Source organism: Lemur catta, chromosome 1, assembly GCF_020740605.2.
Source record: "Lemur catta isolate mLemCat1 chromosome 1, mLemCat1.pri, whole genome shotgun sequence".
NCBI classification, from domain to species: domain Eukaryota; kingdom Metazoa; phylum Chordata; class Mammalia; order Primates; family Lemuridae; genus Lemur; species Lemur catta.
In genome coordinates, this window is record NC_059128.1 from 170871676 (window position 1) to 170894065 (window position 22390).

General features: G+C 50.4%; 1 protein-coding gene across 1 annotated transcript in view; it reads left to right on the top strand.

Annotated features, from left to right (window-relative positions):
• The first annotated feature begins 2666 nt into the window (after window positions 1-2666).
• Window positions 2667-22390, top strand: part of ESYT3 (extended synaptotagmin 3) — a 42292-nt gene continuing 22568 nt past the window's right edge. Inside the window, exons 1-3 of the mRNA XM_045539193.1 lie at window positions 2667-3224; window positions 20169-20210; window positions 21846-21980. Of these exons, the coding sequence (XP_045395149.1) occupies window positions 2898-3224; window positions 20169-20210; window positions 21846-21980 (504 nt within the window). The 5' untranslated portion in view covers window positions 2667-2897. The remainder of the gene's footprint in view (window positions 3225-20168; window positions 20211-21845; window positions 21981-22390) is intronic.

Genomic DNA, 22390 nt, shown 5'->3' on the forward strand with positions numbered 1-22390 from the left:
AGCTTCAAGCAGCTACAGAAGACAGACCTTCAGGCTCAAGCCCCAAAGATTTTTAGGTTCCATTCTCTCATGGGAATGTTAGGCAGGGACCAAATCTGCAGATGGCAGATACAGGCCAGGAGGGCGATTCCTAGGGGCAGAGAAGCTGGGGAAGGGACTGCAGGAAAACGCAGCTAACAACCACAAAGAGCAGGAACTGGAGGATTTGAGGCACACACACTTGTGGAGCTGCGGCTTTGTTATAAGAACACCTGTCAATCATGTATAGCAATCATCTGGTAACACCCCACACCTCTGGCAAGCCCACCCCTGGACCAGGCCAATAAGAGGAAACCACCTGGGCGTCCTCAATGTCTTTCTCTACTTATGGAGACTGACCCATTCCTCTCTGGGACGTACTCTCGCTTTGTATAGCTCCCTTTTCTGCAATAAGAGCTGTTTGTGTGGAATTGCTTCCTGTCTGTGGTCACTCCGTCACACAGGCCCTGCTTGTGAATTTTCCAAGCAAGGAGCCAAAGAACCAGGACAACAGTCTGCCAAGAGGCTGGGCCTGACAATGCCAAGGGAAATAAAAGCTCCAGTATTCTAGGTACAGATTTGACCTCAGGCAGGGTATGAAGTTTTAGATGTCATATTCTCCATGTTCTCATGTATTTAATTTATGAGAGTAATTTCATGGCGTTATAAATAAGGATTACCAAAGGTAAAAAAAAAAATCAAATTATCCCACCATCCTAATGTACTTAGGAGGAAGATTTAGAGGAGGAACAGCTCAGAGAGAATAGCAAGTACAAAAGCCTTGAGACATAAATGAGCCTGATGTGTTCAAGGAACAGAAAAGGCAGTGCAGCTGGCGGGCAGCAATGCCTGCAGGGCGTCGGCAGGTCTCACGCTGCGCATCTGTCTTTGAGGGTGTCCATCCAGTTCACAAACCAGCAGCCTTCCTTTCTCTGGTAATGCTCCCCCAACACACTAACCCAGGTGGGGGATGAGGTGCGGACCTGGTGCGTGTGAAGACGGAAGGGGACGATAGATACAGGTGGCTCCTCTCTCCAAGGAATTTGGAATTGGGACAGGGGCAGGGTCAAGGCAGTCTCTCCGGGCTGGTGAGACCTGTGCCCTGCAACCCCGGACGCTGGGGAAGGTGCTGTGCTCTGCACTCAGCCAGAGAGCCAAGGAGGCAGGTCAGCAGGGAGAAACAAGGATGAGGAGCAGAGTTCGGACAGTTAATTAACTTCTGGTCCGTCCACCCTGAAGAGCCAGCCTCATTCTGTCTCAGGCTCCAGGAGATTGCCTGTATCCTTATCATACGTTCTCATTTCATTAGCTTCTGCTGACCTGGTTAGAGAAGTGCTTTGAGGAAAGAGTTCTGTGGTCAAATAATTTGGGAAACACTGGGTTTAAACAAAGTTTAATAGCTTTTTATCTGCAGAACTACTCAGAGCCTTTAACAGGATTGTGTACATGTGAATCTCCAAAACAAACTCCAATGAGCAGGATTCCTTATGCTGATTTCTCAGGCCACACTGGGGATGCCAGTGCAACAGGACGTTAAGCTTGGGGCGTTCAGCCTCTGTTTCAGCTGAGTCCTGAAAAGCCAAGACTAGAGGAGGATCCCAACATTCTGATCCCCAGGAACACGCCCATTGTTGGAAAAACTCATTGCAGCAAGTAATTTTATCCAGGAGAGAGAAGGGAGAGATTGAGAGACACCTGAACGGACAGAGAGAGAATACATTGATCTTTTGAGTGCTGTTTATCTGGTCCAGCCTTTCAATAAAACTGTTGAAAGAGTATAGAATCATCCTAGTACTCTTGTCAACTCCAAAATCACATCCCAGTAATTGATGTGAACCCTGGCATGTGGCCACCTAAAATATATGCCATCCACAAGATGATTTACTACCTGAACTTAGAGATTCGGATCTCCATTTGCTCTGACCATTCAGAAAGGGTGAGATTGAAACCACGGGCTTCACCACTGGTTCCCAAGCACCTAACGGCTTGCTCTTCATTTCTCTTTTCATTCACTGGTCACTTGCCCTTGCTAGGTGCCCCATAAATCAACAGGACAGACAGGCCCCCAGAAGCTCTGTTCTGATGACTCAGGAAATAAAGATCCAAACGGAAACCCCGCAGAGAGGGTGGGCAGAGCGAGGCAGAGGGTTTTGGGGGGGGGGCCTGGGGGACGGCCTGAGTTTGCCTAGGCCAGGCCAGGCCAGGGGCTAGGTCTGAGCTTTACAGATGCCAGAGGAGGGGGCAGCGTTGCAGGCTCTAGGGGCCAGTTAGCGGGTCCCGACGCAGGGGCTGGGGCTGGGGCTGAGCTAGTCTGTGGAGAGCCTCGAATGCTCAGCTGAGACTAGACTAGACTGCATATTGTAGACTACGGTAGGAAACAGGTTTTAGGTGATGTTTATCCATGATAAGTCACTTGTACACATGCCTCGGTTAGTCATAAACCGCCTGTGGCAGCAGTTGGTCCACCGCCAGTGGCAAGCGTGCCATTGTTGCTGACGCCTGAGCGGGGCGCCGGGGTCCGCGGGCGCCCGGGCTGGCAGGTTTGCCTTCGGAGCACGGCGGGAGCCAGGCCGGCGGCACGAGCCCGCCCCCTCGCACCTGGGCCCGCCCCCGGGGAGGAGACTGCCGGAGCTGTGGGCTCCCCTGGAGCCTAGCGCAGGGGCCACGCGGGGCGGCTCCGGCAGCGCAGACGCCGCGCTCCTGGACGCCTTGGAGGCCCCTGAGCTCCGAGCGCTGAGACGGCGCCGGCGAGTCCCAGCAGGGCAGGCGTGGCGCGGCGACGGGTCCTCGAGCTTGGAGAACAGATGTGCCTGGGCGTTGAAGTTTGCGGACTCGAGCTCGGGTGAAGCTCTTGGGAAGGGAGAGACGGCGGCGACGAGATGCAAGCGGAGGAGCCCCGCGCCCCCGGTGCGCCCCACGCCCAGGGAACCCAGCGCGAGCCGGGCCCCGAGCTGCGCCTGTCCAGCCGGCTGCTGCCCGAGCTCTATACCTTCGTGGCGCGCGTGCTGTTCTACCTGGGGCCTGTCTACCTAGCTGGCTACCTGGGGCTCAGCATAACTTGGTTGCTGCTCGGCGCTCTGCTGTGGATGTGGTGGCGCAGGAACCGCCGTGGGAAGCTCGGGCGCCTGGCGGCCGCCTTCGAATTCCTGGACAACGAACGCCAGTTCATCAGCCGTGAGCTGCGGGGCCTGCACCTGCCAGCCTGGGTGAGCCGCGCTGGGCCGGGGTCCGAGGTGGGCCAGATGCCTTTCGAGGTTCGGGAGGAACCTGCCGTCAGCCGGGGATCTGGGGCGCGCAAACCCAAGGGAGGGCGGGAGCCCCGCGACCCGCATACCCCGTTCCCCACCGTGCCCGGCATGCAGGCCCCGGGGTCGGCGGCCGTCCCAGAGCCGCGGCGTCCCGCATCGTGGCCTCCTCTGGTCCGGCTGCGGTGGGAGCGAGGAACCTGGGTTTCAGTTAAGGGCCAGAGCCTGAGCCAAAAGTCTAGGGCGGGCCACACCCAGAAGAAAAACAAGGGCGTGTTGAACTTTGCAAAGTTATTTGTGAGGGAAACAGAGGCATTTCTTCCACCTGCTTGTTGATTCAAAGAACCAACGCAGTACGCAAAACGTAGATGGACAAATACAGGACTGGCAGAAACGCGGACCCCGGTGGCTCTCAGTGGGGGCCGGAACGGGGGAGGGGCGGGGGGGGAGGCGGGAGCGGAGCGGGGCGGCCTCCGCGGGCCGCAGGTGGGAGCGGCGGGGAGGAGGCCGCCTGCGCAGGGCCGCGGGCTCCCCTCGCTGCCCGCCCGGGATGCGCACACACCGGAGCACGCGCGCTGCCGCTGCACGCCCGTCTCCTGGCGTGGAATGGCCTGGACTACGGCCTCTCCAACGCTTCTGGTCCCGAGAATCGCCTGGCTCGCTTGACAAAACTGAGTTCTGGGCCCCATGGTACAGCTCCCAGGGTGGGGCCAAGGCAGCCGGGGCGATTCTCTCGATTAGGTGAGTTTGGGAAACACTGGCAAGAGGGGTGTTCAGTCGGAGGGTTGGCCTGGGCAAACCTGTACTGTCCCTCTGGAACTGGGGGCTCTGGCTTCTCAGATTTCGTCCAGATACGCTCAGGCCCACGAGGGGTGGGGTGTCCAGAGACTACCAGAACCCTCGTTTTCTCTAGCCTGAGGCCTGTACTCTAAAATCCAGCTGGGCCATAGGTTCCTCATGACTGTAGCCTCCAAAGTAGGGTGTGAGAAGAAAATATGAGAAAGGCCTATTTATTTTAACAAAAATAAAAGCAAAATTAAGCCTTACTAAGAGTCTGCTCAGGCTGCCATAACAAAGTACCACAGGCTGGGTGGCTTATACAACACTGTTTTCCTCTTATTTCTGGGGCCCGGAAGTCCACGATCAAGGTGTTGGCAGGGTTGGTCTTTCCTGAGGCCTCTTTCCTTGCGTGCAGATGCCCGTCTTCTTCCTGTCTTCGTGTGGTCTTCTGTGTGTGTCCGTGTCCTAATCTCATAAGGACACCAGACGTATTGGATTGGGGCCCACCCTAATGACCTTACTTTAACTTAATTACCTCTTTAAACACCTTAGCTCCAAATACAGTCACATTCTGAGACACTAGGGATTAGCACTTCAATATGTGAATTGGGAGGGGGCACACAATTCAGCCCATTAGACTTACTAATATTTAATGTACAGTAAAGCTTAAAAGTACAGCTTTGTAAATAGGCTTACATATTAATATATTGGGGATGAGGGGGCTAAAGACTTTTACTGATAAGAGTACACAATAAAAAACATAGTGACCACTTTGCTGTGATACCAGCCATAGGGGAAGGGGATAGGTCCTGACTCCCCAGACCTTCCCATCCCGGTGGTTCTATGAGGACTTGAGATTCTGAAAGGAGTGGACCTAGAGAACATGCCTGACCTGTCCACATCCTTTGTTCACTGTTGAGGGAGCCCAGGCTGCCTGTCAGACCTCTGTTGTGACCCCATGGTGATCTCAGCCCATGAGGGTGAGCCTGTGAGACCTCGCCAAGTAACAGCCCTCCTTTTTTTCCCTTTTTGTATTAGGGAAGCCTCTAGACACTTAGCAGTATGCAAAGGCCGCATTTCTGAGATTGGGCCAAGAATCAGATCCTGTAGGGGCATCGACACCCTCCACCCTCCCACACCATAGAAACAGTTCTGGCCTCTGCTGGGGAGAGGGACCCCAGGAGCAGCATGACCTAACCAACAGGGAGCTCAACCTGAACACAAGAAGGCACCTCCTGGGTTTTTACCCCACAAGCTGTACCCCATGCCTGACTCAGTTTGGCATAGGGATACACAGAGGAAAGTGATGGTGTCTCTCATACCAAGAGGGCAGTCTTAGACAGGAGACAGATGCATAACAGGTAATTGCCTTAGAGGTCCTGGAGAAGTTGGAGGCAGGAGTCTGAACAGGGCTGAGTCAGGTCGAAGGCCTGGGGTAGAGGACTTCCTACCTGGTTTCCATATCGGAGTTCCCAAACCATAGCCTCCTGCCTCCTTGGAAGGCTCTGGCCTCAGCCTACATTCTCCAGACTCCCTGGCTGGCTTATCTGGCCAGTTTGCAGGGTCAGAGCCTGGACGACCCATTGGCTTGAGGCACTGGTGCTGCAGAAGGCATTCCAGGTCAAAGGAGGCTGTAGGCGCAGCGTGAAGGCGAGGCCTGGCCCCTGTATGAGGGAGCACTGTGTGCTTGGCCTGGCTAAAGTGTGTGGTAGGAGCTGACAGGGCCAGGCTGAGGCGGGCTTGATGGAGGTTGGGCTCGATTCCGAAGGCTGCAAGGAGCCTGTGCGAGGTTTTGAAAGGCCCTTCAGAAAGCAGCATAGGAGGGACAAGTAAGGCTGTAGGAGACAGATCAGTTGGAAAATGATTTGAGCCAAGATGGCAGTAGTGGGAACCATGAGGAGGGGTGAGAGATGTGTGCGAGTGGGGCTCTAGATGCCTGGTGGCCTCTAGAGTGGGAGTGTGGGAGAGACCCAGGGGTCTTCCAGGGAATTTTCTGGCTTGGGGAGCTAGGTGCCTATGACTGTGATTGGGATTCCAGAATGAGAAGCAGGTCTGGGGGGGTTGATTACCTGTGGGAGCACCTGGAAGACCATATAACACGATGCAAGTGTGGGCTTTTTGACTCGCCTCGGGAAAGTTTCCAAGCGCAGGGTTGATGTGGAAAACCTGGAGCCTACTTGGTTGAATACTCTTCTCCCTTCTCTCTGCCCCGAGAGGAACATGCTGTTTGTGAAGGCAAAGAGACGGGGCTCTGGGTGTGGTGGGGGCAGCACAACCCTTGCCCAAGATTTTGGAGCACGGATGAATGAAGGGATATCTTTATCATTACCTGCTGACCTTTTAGCCTGCCTTCCCTCTTTTGAGAACTGATTTCTTCACAGGGAAGAAGGGATGACGGCTTGTGACCTCCTTTGGTATCAAGAAATATTTTTGTAAGTTAACAGATGGCAAATCAATAATGGGGAGATTGGAGGAAAGTTGTGCATCCGAGGGCCTCCCATGTGCTGCCACACTCTGGCCTGCCTTGCACAGCTGTGCAAGGTACACAAGCCCCTGTGTTCCTGGTACATAAGCCCCCAGTGAGCGGGGATGACTGTCCAGCCCACCTGTACCTTTTTCTAATTTGTACCAAGTGCCCATGAAGGGGTAGAGGCTGAGGGCAGGCAGAGCTGGAGTGGAGATGCCATCACTGTCCTCTGTGAGGCCACAGCTGCCATCGTCAGTCCTCAGTTGTGCACATCTTTCTTGCCTGGTCTTGAACTCCTCAACACGTTGCCACAAGCTGCTGCCTCCAGGTGATCGTAGAAATTGCTTTCCCTTGCTGAAGCTCAGTTGTCAACCTGTAAAAGGAGGTTGTGTTGGATGGTCTTTTAAAGCCATCTCAGCCCTGATGTCTGATTTCTAGTCAAACTGCCGACAGTCCTGCCCCTCCCCTAGGTTCCCTTTTATGGGGGATATAGCTAGAAGGAAAAATTCTTGGGCTTTAAAAGTGGCCCCTAATATAGAAGCAGTGGATCCCCTTTGTCTTGGGAGTGTGGCCTGACCACAAGGAGGAGGCAGGTGACCCCTGCTGCTCACCCTTGAACAGAGCAGAGGCTGCAGGATTGCATGAGGACGCTCCTCTGACTCGGTGTTTAGATGCATTTTTGGAGGAATGAAGAGCCGCCTCAGTCAGCTGCCCTTGTCAGGAGTGGGGACTGTGGGCAGCACAGTGACATGCAGGAAGCCCTCGCTATTACTCATTCAGCCGTAGGCCCTGGTCAACCACTGAAGCCATCACTAAAGCTGGTTGTGATGAGTTGAATGTTTGAGAAGCCGCTTGTGCAGAGCCAGACACAAGTATGCGCTTGGTGGGGGCTGTCACTTTATGCTCCTCAAATGTCCCAGCCTCCTAACCCTACCTGATAGGAAATTAATGACTTGGTGCCCCTGTGGCAAACTCGTCTTTGTGGGTGCTGGATGGCTGTTGAGGAGTGGAGTGAGCAGGAGGGACATGCAGAGCACTTCAGTGAACCTCCGTCCTGGGCCCCTGGCTCTCCCTGGGGCCTGCTCCTGTGGGTTCCCAGAGTTCCAGCTGCGCTGCTCCACTGGGGCTTCCCTTCCAGCCTTCAGAGCCATCCTTTGTGCTCTGAGCTCCTCAAGGCCCTTCTTGGGGTAACCTTTGCTGCCGCTGTCCCCTGACCAACTCCCAGGGCGTGGGCCCCGGTTTGAAGCTCTGCAGCCTCATCCCTGGATTTGTGCCCTGGTTCAGCCCTTGACAGACCCATGCGGTTTCCAGTTATTCACTGAGTTATTGATCAGTGTACCAATTGGATGATTGGTTTGTTTATCATACATTTATTTTGCTCCTGCCATGACTGGGCTGGTGTGAGGAGGGAAGTTTGGTGAAAGCCTCACCTGGTTCCAGGTCAGGTTGGATGTGTTTGGGGAATGAGAGCGAGTGGTAGGAAAATAGCCCGAGGCAGGGTAGCGAGGAGCAAGAGCTGTCGGGAAACTTGGCCTTCTGTCTGTGGTTGGGCTTGCTCTCCTACCAGCTGGTAGCAATTGGTTGGCAGCTTTGTTAGGGACAATTAACCCTGTGTATCTGCTGGAGGGGGGTGGTCTGATGTGGGGGGAGGTATGGGCTTAGAGTCTGATGCTCATTCTCTGGGGGAGCTTGAGAAGATCTCCTCCCCTCTCCCAGCCTCTGATTTCTCTCTGAAAATAAAGTTTTGGGAGATGCTCTAGAGTCTTTTTAGCTGCAGGAACCTGCCATCATTAACCAGCCCCAAGTCAGCTTTTCTCTGGGACCGCACGTCCACAGGACCCATTCCCCAACCTTTCCTGCTGCCCTCATCTAACTGGGGATGCCAGCGAGGTGAGCACCAGGGAAAGGTGAACCATTCACCTTAGCAGTGAGCACCCTGAGGCTCATGGCAGTGGCCCTGGGGACTGTCCCCTCAAGACCTCCCTGCCAGCTATTCAGGAGACAGCCAGGGCTGAGTGCTTTGCTTTCCTGGTGCTGAGATTTGACCCTTTCTACGGGTGCAGCAGCAAACATGCTGGGACCCAGGCACTCCATGGTCTGTCCTGTGCTGATACGTCTGTTAATTAAGGGAAGTAAATGCAGTGACAGCTCTGAGCTGGCCGGCACTCTTAAATGAGACCATAAAGCTTAATCCTTGGAGCCAGTGTCATGGTGCCTAGTTTTAAATGTCAGGACTGGCTGGAGGCCACTTGGAATTTAGGGGACCTCTTACCCCTGAGGTCCCTGTGGCCCTGAGAAGTTATTCAGATGGGCTTGGAGTCAGGCCTGTCCTCAGGAAGGACGAGGCAGACAGGTTTTAGTCATGTCCCTTGGGTTTCTGCCCTATGTCTTAATGATGGTTCATGGACTTATTGTCCCCGGAGACCAGGATTGAGCAACACTAGTGACAGAGTGTGGGCCTTCTTTCCTCCAAGCCCAACACAGGGATCTCAGGCATCCGTGTATTCATTACTGTACTCAGTCAGCAAGCATTTATCAAGGGCCTGCAGTGTGTCAGGCACGGTGCTGCAGGCAGGGCCACAGATGTCAGTGACACATGGCCCCTGCTCATGAGCTAGATGGGGATTCAGACCCACAAAAACAGCCTTTTCTGATACAGTGTGATCGTCCTGTGAGGTGGCCGGCCAAGGTGCTGAGGAAGCACAGGGGAGGGATCTAGCCCAGGCAGGAAGTGGCCCGGGACGCCTTCTTGGAGGAAAAGGCGCTCTAGTGTTGCTGGCTGTGGGGGGACTGGGGGACTCTGGGCCCAAAGGTTTTCACAGGTTTGTTCAGTTGAGTCCATCATCTCATCCTGGGGTGAGCAGCTCCTGGGACAGCACTTACGATACCTAGACTCACGTGAGACTACCCATTGCTTCATTTACAAGGGCTGACTCTTCCTGGGACAGGAGTGTCCAGGGCACCCTTTTCTGCAAGCCAGGTGTCCAGGTAATTGGGAGGTCACATGGTGGGAGAGGATGAGGGCCAAGAGTGGGGGCAGCCCCCTCTCCAGTGGGAGGAGAGGTGTGGAGAGCTGATCACCGGCTTCCCTCAGCTCCTGGTCCTGAGCCTTGTAGCAGGCAGAGACGGCGCTTCTGTGGGAATGTCCCCAGTGACTTTGAGGGAGCCTCTGGGAGGTGTGAGCTGCCCCCCTGAGGACCTGGGAGGGCCACAGCACAGCCACATATGGGAGCGGGGGCCTCAGACTGCCTTCCTCCTCCTCCTCCTCCCAGCAGCGTTCCAGGGCTTTCTCAGTCTCTGGGAGCCTGGAGCTTGCAGCACACAGGTGTTCACGTGTGCTTGAGGCAAGTGACTTCCTTTTTCCTCCTCCTCCTCTACTGCAAATACTGAAGAGGGATTTAAGAGGTTTTTCTGCCTCATTGGGAACTATTAAAGGGTCAAAGCAATATTTTTTTTTTTTACAAGATCCCAGATGTTTCAAGATCGTAATCACCTACTCCATTCCTTTGCCTATTTTTTATTTACTTTTTTAACATAACTGGTTATAAACTGGTTAAAAATCTGGTTTTTCTGGTTATAAAAGTAAAGGTATTCTCACTGTAGAATATTTGAAAATGGCCTAAATGTTAAAATTTGAGTAAGCATTTACAGCCCCTCCCCCCAGAGACGTGGTGTTGTATTTGGGTGTACTTCCTTTACATAGAAGGTACAGGAAAACAATTTCTAAAATAACTAACACCCTTTCCCCCCTTTTTCTTTCCTTCTCATTTTTCATGTCCTTATATTACAAACATTTTCTAAAAACGTGTTTAAGGACTATGGTGTCCTTAATATGAATATACCGTAAGTTGCTTAACCATTTCTCTAACGATTATTTCGGTTATTTCCAAGTTCTCCTATTTGTGTGGCTATCTGAGGGGGCAGTGCTTCCTATATCTGTCTGGAATTTTCCTTCTGATCTGGCCATCCGGATCCCGTGACTCATCTGTCAAGTCCAAGCTCAGGCACCCCCCACCCCGGGACCCTTCTCCCCGGGCTCCCAAAGAACCCTGAGCCTCCCATACTGATCTGCACCTACCTATTTTTTCTTTTTTTATGGACTGTACTGTGGTTTCGAAGCACTTACCTATTTTTATGTCTGACTTTTTTAACATACTGAATGTTCTTTTAAAGTAAAGCATGTTTTTTGTGCATCTCTGTACCCTTAGTTCCCAGCTCAGTGCCCAGTACGTAGTAAGCACTCGGTAAAGATCTGTCGAATGAACATTACAGCGGATGTCTGCTATGTAAATCTAAGTCCACATTTCTCAATTTCCTTACTGTAGATTCCTAGAAGTTAAACCAATATATCAAAGCTTATGAACATTTTAAAGACACTTTCGCCCACTTCCTTGTGGCCTTATCAATATTGAATATTACCTTTTTTGGACGTTTACTAGTTTGACAAGCAAGAGGATAAGTTTTTTAACCTCAGGCTTTACCAAACCTAACTGGATCATGGAACTCTCCTGCAACTTACCATTATCACTCAGGTCCCCTTTAAAAACCTGCTCTGTGGACAGCTCAGGGCCAACCCCCTCTGCTCTGAGCCCTCGTTCCTTAGCAAAGGTGCCAGGCTTCCGGGCATCAGTGTTCTCACCACTGGTGACTGACGGCCCGTGGACTTTCGTCTCGGTTCTGCTGCTGGGTCCGGCTGATTAGGCCAGTCCTCCCACAGGGCGTGGCGTTAAGGAGCCTGTGGATTAGAGAGCAGTGTTAGACAGAATTTCAAGTTGGCCAAGCAATTATTTCGCTTAAAGCACTTTTAGCAGGGTAATTTAAAGCAGAAGAGTGAGAAGATTTAGAAGCAGTTTTCATGGTTAAATGTTTGGTTCCCTTGAAGAGAGGAAAAAAGGGGCACAAGGAGAAAAGTGAGTAAAGCAGGAACCACTGACTGGGCCCCCCTGAGCAGTGGCTTATCTCAGGAAGACAAGAACCAGCCTGGAGTCCAGCGGCCTCCTTCTGTAGGACAATTCTGCAGGGCACCAGAATTGGTGACACCAATTGTAGACACCACTGACTCACCAGAGTGAGTAGGTCTCCTCTCCTGTCTGAGCATGGGGACATGATGAGGTGCTGGGGTGTGTGTGTGTGTGTGTGTGTAAGGATGCCCTTTGGAGCAGGGAAGAGCCATGAGGCTTTTTTAGGAAAGAGTGTGTGTATTTGTATGTGTGATTCTGTGGATGTGTCTCTATAGTTGTGAGTGTGTATCTTTGTGTGTGTTTATCTGTGTATCTCTGTATCTGGGAGTGTCTCTGCATCTCTTGTGTCTGTGCGTGGCTGCCCCCATGGGAGGAACTACCATCCCTGTAAGAGGGAGTTGGCAGAGTCCACCTAGTGACAGGGAGGCCCTTTAAGTGAAGCCCCCATTCCCTCTGCCTCCTGCCAAGGCCTCCTACCCCAACCCCAGACCCATCTGTGTGAGCCCCACCCAGGCCTTGGCCCTGCTGGGAGGCAGCCATCACTCTGGCTCCATTTCCTCACTGCTGTGGCATCATTTTCCTAAAGGGTTTAAGAAATAAAGCACAGGTGTCACCACCTAAAGATGGAGTTTTGGTGCGGGCCTCTTTGTGGCCTCTGCTAGCGTGGAATTCTGACTTAGACTTGAGTTTCCTGTGTAGTCTGTGTCTCCTCTCTAAATTCTCATTGCCACCACCCCCTTGACAATGTCTAAAAATGCTGTCATTAAAACACTAGCTCACTGTGCCTGGAAGGCTTTGGCCCGAGTACACTAACAGCATCTAGATGGGGGTGGGGCTGTGAACTATTGAAACTTCTCTGAGAGGTTGTGCAGGGGCAGGGGCAGAGATCTGAGATGCTGGAGACTTGATCATGTGCATGGGCATTTTTTCAATTTTCCAGGCCTGCTCAGGGAAATGTTCCCACCTGGAATACATCAGTCGGGATAGTGTACATGATTCTACAAGGATGAAGATTACTAGAGCACTGAATTTGGGTCCAGCACTAAACCATTTAGAGGGAGATTCACGTCCATTACCCTGCTTAAATTGTGAATCTGGGGAGAACAGGAAGTACCAGCCTCACTTATCTATTAGTGAGAAACCTGAGGCTAAAGAAGTTGGGAGCAGAACTCTGCTCCTCTGACCCCCAGCTGCACTCTCTCTTCCTGCCTGGCTACAGAAAACAGATTAGTGGCTGGGGATGATCACCTTTGAGCAGAATAGCAGTTCCCAGAGTGAGGAAAAATCATAATATTGTAATTGCTTTTTGCCTTCTAGCCCTCGCCTCCCCTTGCTCTTTGTGGAAGAGTTCCCTTTGTGAAGGAATTGAGGTCCATGGGCTGCTGGGGAGAATTTGGTGACACAGCAGTATTCTCCCAGCAGTGACAGCTGGAGACCCAGGCTGTGACTTTGGAGCCTAGTCAGGAACCCCTGCGGGCAGAAGGGCCATCTTCTTCCAGGGCCTGAGCAGGCCCTCCAGCCTGGGGGGCCCTGTCTATTCCTTCTTCCATACCCTCCACCAAGCTCAGAACCACCCAGGAGCTTGGTAGACATGCAGGTTTCCAGGCCCCTGCCCCAATCCTCCTGAACCAAAATCTCTGGGCCCTGACTGAGAATCTGCTTCTCCCCGCGCCCCCAGACAGCCTCACTCTGTTGCCCAGGCCAGAGCGCAGTGATGTCGTCATAGCTCATTGTATCATCAAACTCCTGGCCCAGTGATCCTCCTGCCCCAGCCTCCCCCGTAGCTGGGACTACAGGCGTGCGCCACCACGCTTGGCTAATTTTTTCTATTCTTAGTAGAGATGGGGTCTTGCTCTTGCTCAGTCTCTCACTCCTGACCTCAAATGATCCTCTTGCCTCAGCCTCCCAGAGTGCTAGGATTACAGGCATAAGCCACCATGCCAGGCCAAGAATCTTTATTTTAACGAGCTCTCCAGGTGGTATTTTTGTACACAAAGTCTGAGAATCCCTGCAGTCTCTCTCTTTGCCTTGCCAGGTGGCGTGGGGTATCTCCTCCTAGCTTGTCCCAGAGCCTCCTAGACTCACAGGGAATTGAAACAAAAGTTCAGTGATTTTAGGACTCAGTCTGATGGTGAGCCACTCATTTTTCAGCCTTCTCTTTGTTTCCTTAGCAAAGAAAGACACAAGACAGTGGCTCTGATTGGGTCCCTTTGCCAGGCTTCACTGTGGAGTGCCCCACTGGGCAGAGTTTCACCTGGGTGCCTGGCAGGCACTGGGCCTGGCCTGTCTGTGGCTCTTTGTCTGGGCTACAGGTCCCCTGGCCAGTCAGCGGAGGCCGGGGATACAACAACCGTGTTCCTTCTTCCGCTGTGTTCTCTCCTTTCCTCGTTCTCCCCTCTTAGTGGTGTCTCTCAAAGTGCTCTAGGAAACTCGAGAATTTGCTGGGCTTTGGGTCAGGCAGAACTGGACACATGCCCAAGTGACCTGTTCTTACAGGTACCTGGGGTCAAAGTGGTCAGGGTCCGTACAATTCCCAACAGCAGCTATGACTTCTGGAGTACTTACTCTGAGCCAGAAAGGGTACTGAGCACCTGCCGTGCATGTAGTCTTCTCAGGAACTGTGAAGCTGGCGGTGCTGTACCCATCTTGTACATGAGAAAACTGAGGCTTAGAGAGATGGGATTTTAAATGCACAAGGAATGGGTTAGAAAAACACTAGGAATGGACTTCAAATGCTGACATTTCAGGTGAAGAAAGGGGAGGAGAAATTGATGAGAAAAAGGTTTTATGGTTGGGCTCAAATCACATACAGGTGAGATCTGGGTTCTGGTCACCTGGGTAATCTTGGCAAGTATTAACTAGTCTCTGAGCCTCTCCTCATTTGTATAATAAGTATAATTACATCTTTGCTGTTCGCCTTATAGAGTATTAGGAGTATCAGATGAAAATGTTTATGGAGTGCCCTTTGTAAGCTATGAAGCATGGCATGAGGGCAATCTTCCGCTGTGCCAGACTTCCTATAAAAGAGAGAAATATAGTGCTATGTAAGATTTTCTTCAGAGGAGTGAGTGGGGCAGAGTGGAAAAGCACAGACAGACCTGATCTGGGTCTCAGTGCTAGCACTCCACAGCTGGCAATTAGGTCATGTGACCTCCCTGAGCCTTGGTTTCCTTATCTGTAAAATGGGGCTGATAAGGGAGTAGGTGAATATTAAATGACATGAGGCAACATGAACTCAAAAAGGTTGAAAATAGGATGGAAAAAGATACAACTGGGCAATTTTGAAACAAAGCTGGGGTAGAAATTTACATACTAGGCCAAAAATAGAATATAACTCAAATGTATGATAAAGACAAAGAAGGATATTACTTGTAAAGGGCAATAGTTAGGCCATAATGACCATGGACATATATGTACTGTACAATATAAACTTGAAATATAAATCAACAACTGACATGAGGAAGTAGATAAATCAACAGTTGGGCTTGGAAATTTTTAATACATCCCTTTCTGGAAGTGATAAATCAAGTACACAAGCAAGGATAAAGTATATTAGAAGGACATGATTAATAACTCGATCACACATGGAATAGTCAAGGAGATTAATCATATACTAGGCCAAAAGGAATTATCCATACATTCCAATGAACTGACATCCTTTAAACTGTGTGGACCACAAAGAAATGAAATTATTATTGGAAAACAATAAATATGTAGCTATCAAAGTCTCATGTCTAGATATTTTAAAACATAACTATTTTAAAAACTCATTAAAAAGAAGTCATGAAATAGAAAAAACTGAGAGCAGAATAACAAGAAAACATGTTAAAAACTTGGGATATAAAGCTTTGCATTTATTTATCATAAAACATTGAAAGTAAATGGTACAACTCTAAGACTCAAGAAATTCAACTCTAAAAACATAAAAGAGCAACTGATTTGGATTAAAGAAATAAGGAAGGAAATAATAAATATAAAGATGAAAATGAACAGTATTTTTAAAATAAAGGAAAAGAGGAAAGAGAATGAATAGCACTAAGAACGAAAGCTAGTCCTCTGAAAAGGCTAATACAATCGCAAAACCTTTGGCAGGATGGATCATTTAAAAATAGGAAAATAAAATAAAATACAGAATGAAAAAAACTAATACAGATATAAAAATTATACAGATATAGCATGTATAAAAATTATACAGATATAACAGATTGAAACTAATAAACTAGTATAACCAACTATATATCAGTTTGAAACCTACTTGAAGTAGATATATTTCTAGAAAAATATAAATGCCAAAATTGCTGTAATAAGAGATAAGTAGACCTTGAATACACCATTAACCACAAATAGTGATTAGTGATTAAGTGGTAATTCACCACCCCTAAAAGCCTTAGACCTAGATGGTTTTATAGGTAAGCTATACTAAACTTCATGGATCATACAATTCCTACATTTACCACTTGCTTCAGAAAATAGGAGGGTAGGGAAAGCTGTCCCATTTGTTTTACAATTTATTATAAAATCTTTATACTAAAACCAGATACAAAAATTACGGGTATCAATTTGAATCAGGGCGTATAGAACCTAAATGAAGTATCAGGCCAGCTGTGTTATAACAAGAGAGGTTTATCTCAGAAACTAGAGAGTCTGTGGCAAGAACCATCACTACTTAAGTACCACAGTAACGGACTGAGGGGGGAGGAGGAACATGATTATTTCAATAGGTTTAAGAAAGTATTGAATATAGTTCAATGCCTGTTTATAATGAAAGCTCTTGGAAAATTAGGAATTGAAAAGAATTTCCTCAATGTGATAGACACTGTCCTCCAAATATCTACAGGAAAAATCTGTTTAATGGGAAAACTTTAGGAGCTTCCCTTTAAAATCAGGAGCAAGACAAAGATTCTGGCTACCTCCACTGCAGCTTACCACAGTACCAGAGGGCCTGGCCAATGAAGTAAAGTAAGAAAAATAAGGATGGGAGCCAAAAAGACAAAAATTATTATTTGGAGATAATAGAAGTATATAAAGAACCTGGGACAGGGATGGGGAACCTGCGTCCCCACCGCTGACCTAGGAGAATCAGTGAAAAATTAGAGCTATTAACACATTTCAGCAAAGTTGCCCAGAAAATGGAATATCACAGAGTAATCTAACAAAAAATATATAGGACTTTTATTTTTAAAAGTTTATGATCCTAAACATGAATATAATGTGAATAAATGGGAATATTTTGTTCATGGATGCAGAACTTAATATTGTAAAGATGTCAGTTCTCCCACAAATTGTAACTTCAAAAATATAACAATCAAACGCCCAGAAGGATTTTTTCTGAAGATTTACAAGCTGATTCTAAAATTCATCTGGCAGAATAAATGCCTACTATTGTCTCAATCAGTTTGAAAAAGAAAAGCAAAACGGGATCATTTTGCAAAAACATAGTGAATAAAACGGGGTGACACTGGCACAGGAACGAGCCAACAGGCCGATGGAGTTAAATGCCGAGTCCAGAAGCACAACTGAGTAAGTACGAGAAGCTGTGTTTTGAGCCAAGTAGCTGTTTTTTGAGTGAAGTAGCTTCACAGGTCAGGGGAAAAGATGGATTTTTTTTTTTATTTTACTGGAAAATTGCTTTAATGAAGTAGAGAGGAGAGAGAAATAAAATTATATTCCTATCTCACCCTATATAAAAAATTTCCAGAAAGATTGAAGACCTAAATGTGAAAAACAATAGATAAAAAATGTAGGATAATTCTGAGAATTTGGGGTGGGGAAAGATTTCTTCCAGAAAAGACCAATTATAATGGAAAAATAGACTGAGCTATGTCAAAATGGGAAAGCATTGGGTAGTTGCTCCCTGAGTATCAGTGTCTGTGATTTCATCCCCTGCTCCAGATTTACTCAGGGGCTGTCAGGAGGAAGGAGAGTGAAGGCAGGTGCTGGGATCCGGCTGAGGCAGGGCTTTCCGCTTCCTACGCAGAATAGGGACACTTGATGATCTTTTATTTTCTTGGACTGAATTGCTGCTGTTTTCAGGGGGTTCAGACTCATCTATGGAGGAACCTCTTAGTGAAGAGCCTCGAATACAGGTGTGGACAGCCAAGAGAGACCATGAAAACTTCATCAGTGTGGGCCTTGGTCAATCTGTTGCTGCCCACGCTTTCAGGGTGGGTGTGGGTCACCCTAATGCAAGAGGTGGGCTGGTCATTAATACCAGCCCTGACTAAATTCCAGAATCAGGCCAGGAGCTTGTTAAAAATAAGTTGCAGGGCCCCACCCTGATGTATTCTGATTCAGCAGGTGCGAGGCAGCTCAGGAATCTTTGTCTGACCAGCTCCCAAGGGCGGCCAGGGTTGGACCTGCCAAGCTGGATCCCCTTTCCAGGGTCTGGAGGTAGACTCAGCTCCCAAGGATGTGGAGCCACGTGGGCTGGGATGTGGAAGGGGTGTGTGTGTGAGATGTGCCAGGGTGCGATGGGAAGTGCAATGACTGGGCTGGGAGGAAGAGAGTGAGCAGTGCAGCCAGCAAGCTCCCCGCCTTGGTACTGATGCTGGACCGGGATGGCCTGTCCCTTGCCTGCCTCCTTCGCAAGCCTGGGAGGGCAAGAACCTTGCATTCATTCATACATTCATTCATTCCACAGATATTTATTAAGATGTTCATAGGCTAGGGAGAGGCTCTAACAGGGAACTAGGCCCAGTCAGCCCTCCTAGACCTTCCAGTGGAGTAGAGGGGCAAGCAGTAAGACCAAGCAGCTCTAATGATGTGTGTCAAATGCTGCGATGGACAGCCAGCAGCCACCTAATGGGGACACCTGTCTCCAACTTGGGAGACCTGGAGAGGCTTCCTGGAGAAGTGAAGTCTAAGACGGTGATGAACGAAGCGATCAAAGGGGAGTAGGGAAGACTGTTTCCGACACAGGGGATGGCATGGGCAGGCCCTTGGGGGGAACAGAAACGGAGAAGGTGGCTGCACTGGAAGGTCCCACGGGGAGTGGGGAATGAGGCTGTGATGTGAGCTGGGGCCCCTCTCCAGGCCCATGTGCAGGAGGTTTTACTTTAGTGCTGGTTGGTGTGACAGGGAGCAGTGGTGATAGGGTCTCTCCCTGCACATGCCTGGTTCCCAGCTTGGGACCTGACCCAGGGCGGCTGCAGGGACTGTGTGGTGACAGGCTGCATCTGCCCAGCTGGACAGGGTGGGCTGACCCGTGCTCCTGCACACTTGCCCTAGGTTCCTTCCCCTGTCGTTCCCCTCTGTTCCTGTGGGCCGGGCCAGCTCCGCCTCTGGAAAGCAGGCAGTATTTTTCTTTCAGCATCTAGGAATATTAACTTCCCTGCGTTAGTACAGGCCATTGCCCAGAGTTGAGAAAACTGAGGCTGTGAGAATAGCATGATGTCCTAGGGCTGTCAGGAGCATGAGACTCCTCTGGCCTCCCAAGGATGTTAAAAGCTGTTCTAAGAGAATTAAATTACTCTGTTCCCTCCTTTGGGAATGGCTGTCATGCATTTGACTCTTCAGGGCAACTGCAAAGCTAGCTTAGGGCCTGGTACTTTGTGGGTGTGCAGGAGTACGTGAACTGCACCAACACATCTACTCAGTCCCTGGAGAGCGAGCCCTTTGAGCCCCCAGATGGGGAGGGCAGGCCCTTCCCCAACTTGGGTGGTTCCAGACCAGCCTCATGCTCAGGGGACTTGGGACATGGTGACAGTGGTGGCTGTGGCTGCCATTTTAGTGATCCACATTTTGTGTGCCAGGCACCCTGTACACGCACACACTTACTCCTCTGTCCTTCCCAGAAAACCCTGGGGAGGGAGGGAGGAATGAGAAGCTCTGGAGACCATATGCAAAGACTGAGACTCCTGTGAGGAGGGGATTAAACACTCTCAGACCCAGCCCCCGTGGCCCCCCACTGTGGCTCAGCCAAGATTCACCCAGCAGGTGGAGTGGCTGGGAGTTGTGCCACATAGTTGGAAGCTGTGTGGCTGTAAGACAGGGCCTGAGGGCCCTCCCTGCGGGGGAAGCGGGTAGGCTTGGGACCACCTCCTGGGAGCCTAGGTGGGCAGGGGTGGGAGGGGTGCCCCACAGCACTCCACCCCCAGTTGTCAATGAAAACAGCAGCCTGTTAGATACTTGTCATTGGGTGGTGGCATTCTCTAATGAAATATTTTCTCTTTTTACTTAGCTGGTTTTTGTGTTTTGTAACTTTTCTACACAGACTGTATTGCTTGTGTCATTAAGACGAATAAGGAGGATGGAATTTGCAAGGAGCAAACTCGAGTGTTACCCTAGCCCGGTCCAGATGGGGGAGACCTGTGCTTCTGCAGGGAGGGGGCGGGGCAGGGTGGGGCTTATTTGCCTACACAAACAAGCAGTTTCCAACCCCTCTTGCCGCCTGGCATCCCACCTCCCCTGGCGTGTAGGACTGGGGAGGGGAGGGGCGAAACTACTTGACTGATCACAGGCCCAGGGACGCCCAGGAACTGGCTTCCACCGCCAATCCATGCCGGCTCGCTGGCTTCTCTGTTTATTTGCTGCCTACCCCACCCGACAGTGTGCTCCTTCAGGGCAGGGCTGGCTGTGAGGGGGTGCTGAGAGTGCGTTTGTGATGAACCAGGAGCCTGCAAGGCCGGGCATGCTTGCTTCGTTCCCAGGGGCATGGGGATTTGAGTCTAACTTCTCCTCTGGGCTTCTGTTTCCTAGATCCACTTCCCGGACGTGGAGCGGGTGGAGTGGGCCAACAAGGTAAGGCCACCGGTGGGGCTAGACACACTTCGGACCTGTCCTCCCTGCGTCTCCAGCGCCATCAGCAGTGGTGATGGTGGCCGCAGGCATGTGATCAAAGGCCCCGGGGTAGGGGAGGGGCAGGGATGGCTTCTCTACTGCTGGGGAGGCAGCTTCCCCTCCTTCTTCATTCACCAGAATGGCTTTCTTCTCTTTAAAAATGTTTTTTTTTTAATTAATACATCTTAAATTAATACATGGCCACACCAGAAAAGTTAGAAAATACAGAGAAGTATAGAGAAAAGTACAATCCTCCACTGACCCACCAGGCCAAGATCTGCACTTTCTGAGGGAGAGGAAAACACTAATTAGACAATAGCTTCTGGGTTCCTCCTGGTTCCCAGCCTAGATTCACACCACTGGCTGTGTGACCTTGGGCAGATTGCCCAATGTCTCTCACTGGTTTCCTTATCCGTAAAATGGGAATGCTTATGGTTCCTGCCCTGGCTTAGATCCACTGATGTCATTGTTGTGATGGCTATTAGGTCACCAGGGGAACTCCCGTGGGCTCCGCTGCCAGATGCCCTGAGGAGGGCCCTGTCGGATGCCTCCCTGTCGCCCTCCCCCAGGAATCCCGGCTTTACAGATGAGGAACCAGAGTCCTGCCCGTACCTGATCTGCCAGACCTTTCCCTAAATGAGAAGGCTCCATCGCAGCCCCCACCTCAACTCTCCCGGCTTGGGACTTTTTCTGATACAAACCTTGCCTCTGTTCTGGTAGGAATGACTTAGGTTAGGTATAAGAAAGGACTTCCTGACAGTTATTGACCTAAGGTTGGGATTTTCTTCGCATTACCAGAAATGTCATTGGCAAGTGCGTCAAGCAGCCCTCAGCGAATGACAAACCAGCGAGACAGGAAGATGGGACTGGCCCCTAGAAAGTAGAGCCTGGGGTTGGAAGAGACCCCTGAGAGAAATGGGAACAATGAGCCCTGAAATCTCCGTGTTCGGGCTCCTCCCGTGGTGGGTTTGGAATGGGTGCACGGAGGAAGCAGGCTCGTGTTTAAACTGCAGCCCAAGTCCACAGGAGAGAAGAGGGAGAAGCCTCTGCCCCAAACAGGGCACATGTACCTGCTGGCTGTCCTGACCCCTCTCTGATCACTGCCATCACGAGCCATTTCTGCCACCTTCTGCTCCCCAGGTCCCAGCCAGGTTCCCGGACCAGCTCAAGGAGTCACTCTGCTGCAGAAGTCAGCCAAAGGCTGCCTTTTCTGATTGTTAGAAAACTGAATCCACAGGAAACAACTTAACTTTCTCTTCTGTAATTTTGGTCCTACACTTCTAGTATCTGCTATGTTTCATTTAAACTATAATGTAGAATGAGATTATGTTTTAGCTCAGAATTAAAGGGCTTCATAATTTTAAATTTCGTGAATGAATATTTCATGGTGCTCTGCAAAATGGCACCAAATCTCGGGGTCCTGCTGCCTACACGGGAGTGGGAACCACTGCTGTAGTTACCAGGTGTGTGATGGAGACGGTCGGATAGGTGGGGGTGGGCAGGCAGGCAGAGGGGTGCTGCAGCGCGTCAGGCCCTTGTTCTGCACAGCTGCGGGTCACAGACCTGACCGCCGAAGGCCTCTTCCTGTTGTCATAGGTCATCTCGCAGATCTGGCCCTACCTAAGCATTATCATGGAAAACAAGTTCCGGGAGAAACTGGAGCCCAAGATCCGGGAGAAGAGCGCCCACCTGAGGACCTTCACCTTCACCAAGCTCTACTTTGGACAGAAGGTGGGTGCTGCCTCAGGAAGGTCAGCCTGGCCTCGCTGTGCAGTCTCTGTTCCCTCCCCTCCCGCCAACCCCCACCCCAGTCTGTCACCTGACTGCAAAGATCCCCCTGGACCACTCGTCCCAGCGCATCCGTCTCTCCAGGTTCCAAGGAAGCCTGGCTCAGGGAACAGAAAGGAGAGGTTGGGAATAGTTCCACGTTTCTTAAGCAAAATTTTGGAAACGTGCCATGGTGGTAGCCAGACAGATATAGAGATGAACATTCATAGTCGCTAACCTCGGGCACCAGCTGGGCAAACACACCTTCGTGGCTTGAGATAGTCAGTGCCACAGCGGTTTATAATTCTCTACTAATTGGTTGGTTCTGGCAATCAGCGTTCCAAGTCCTCTCTAGCTCTGTGACGATCAGTAGG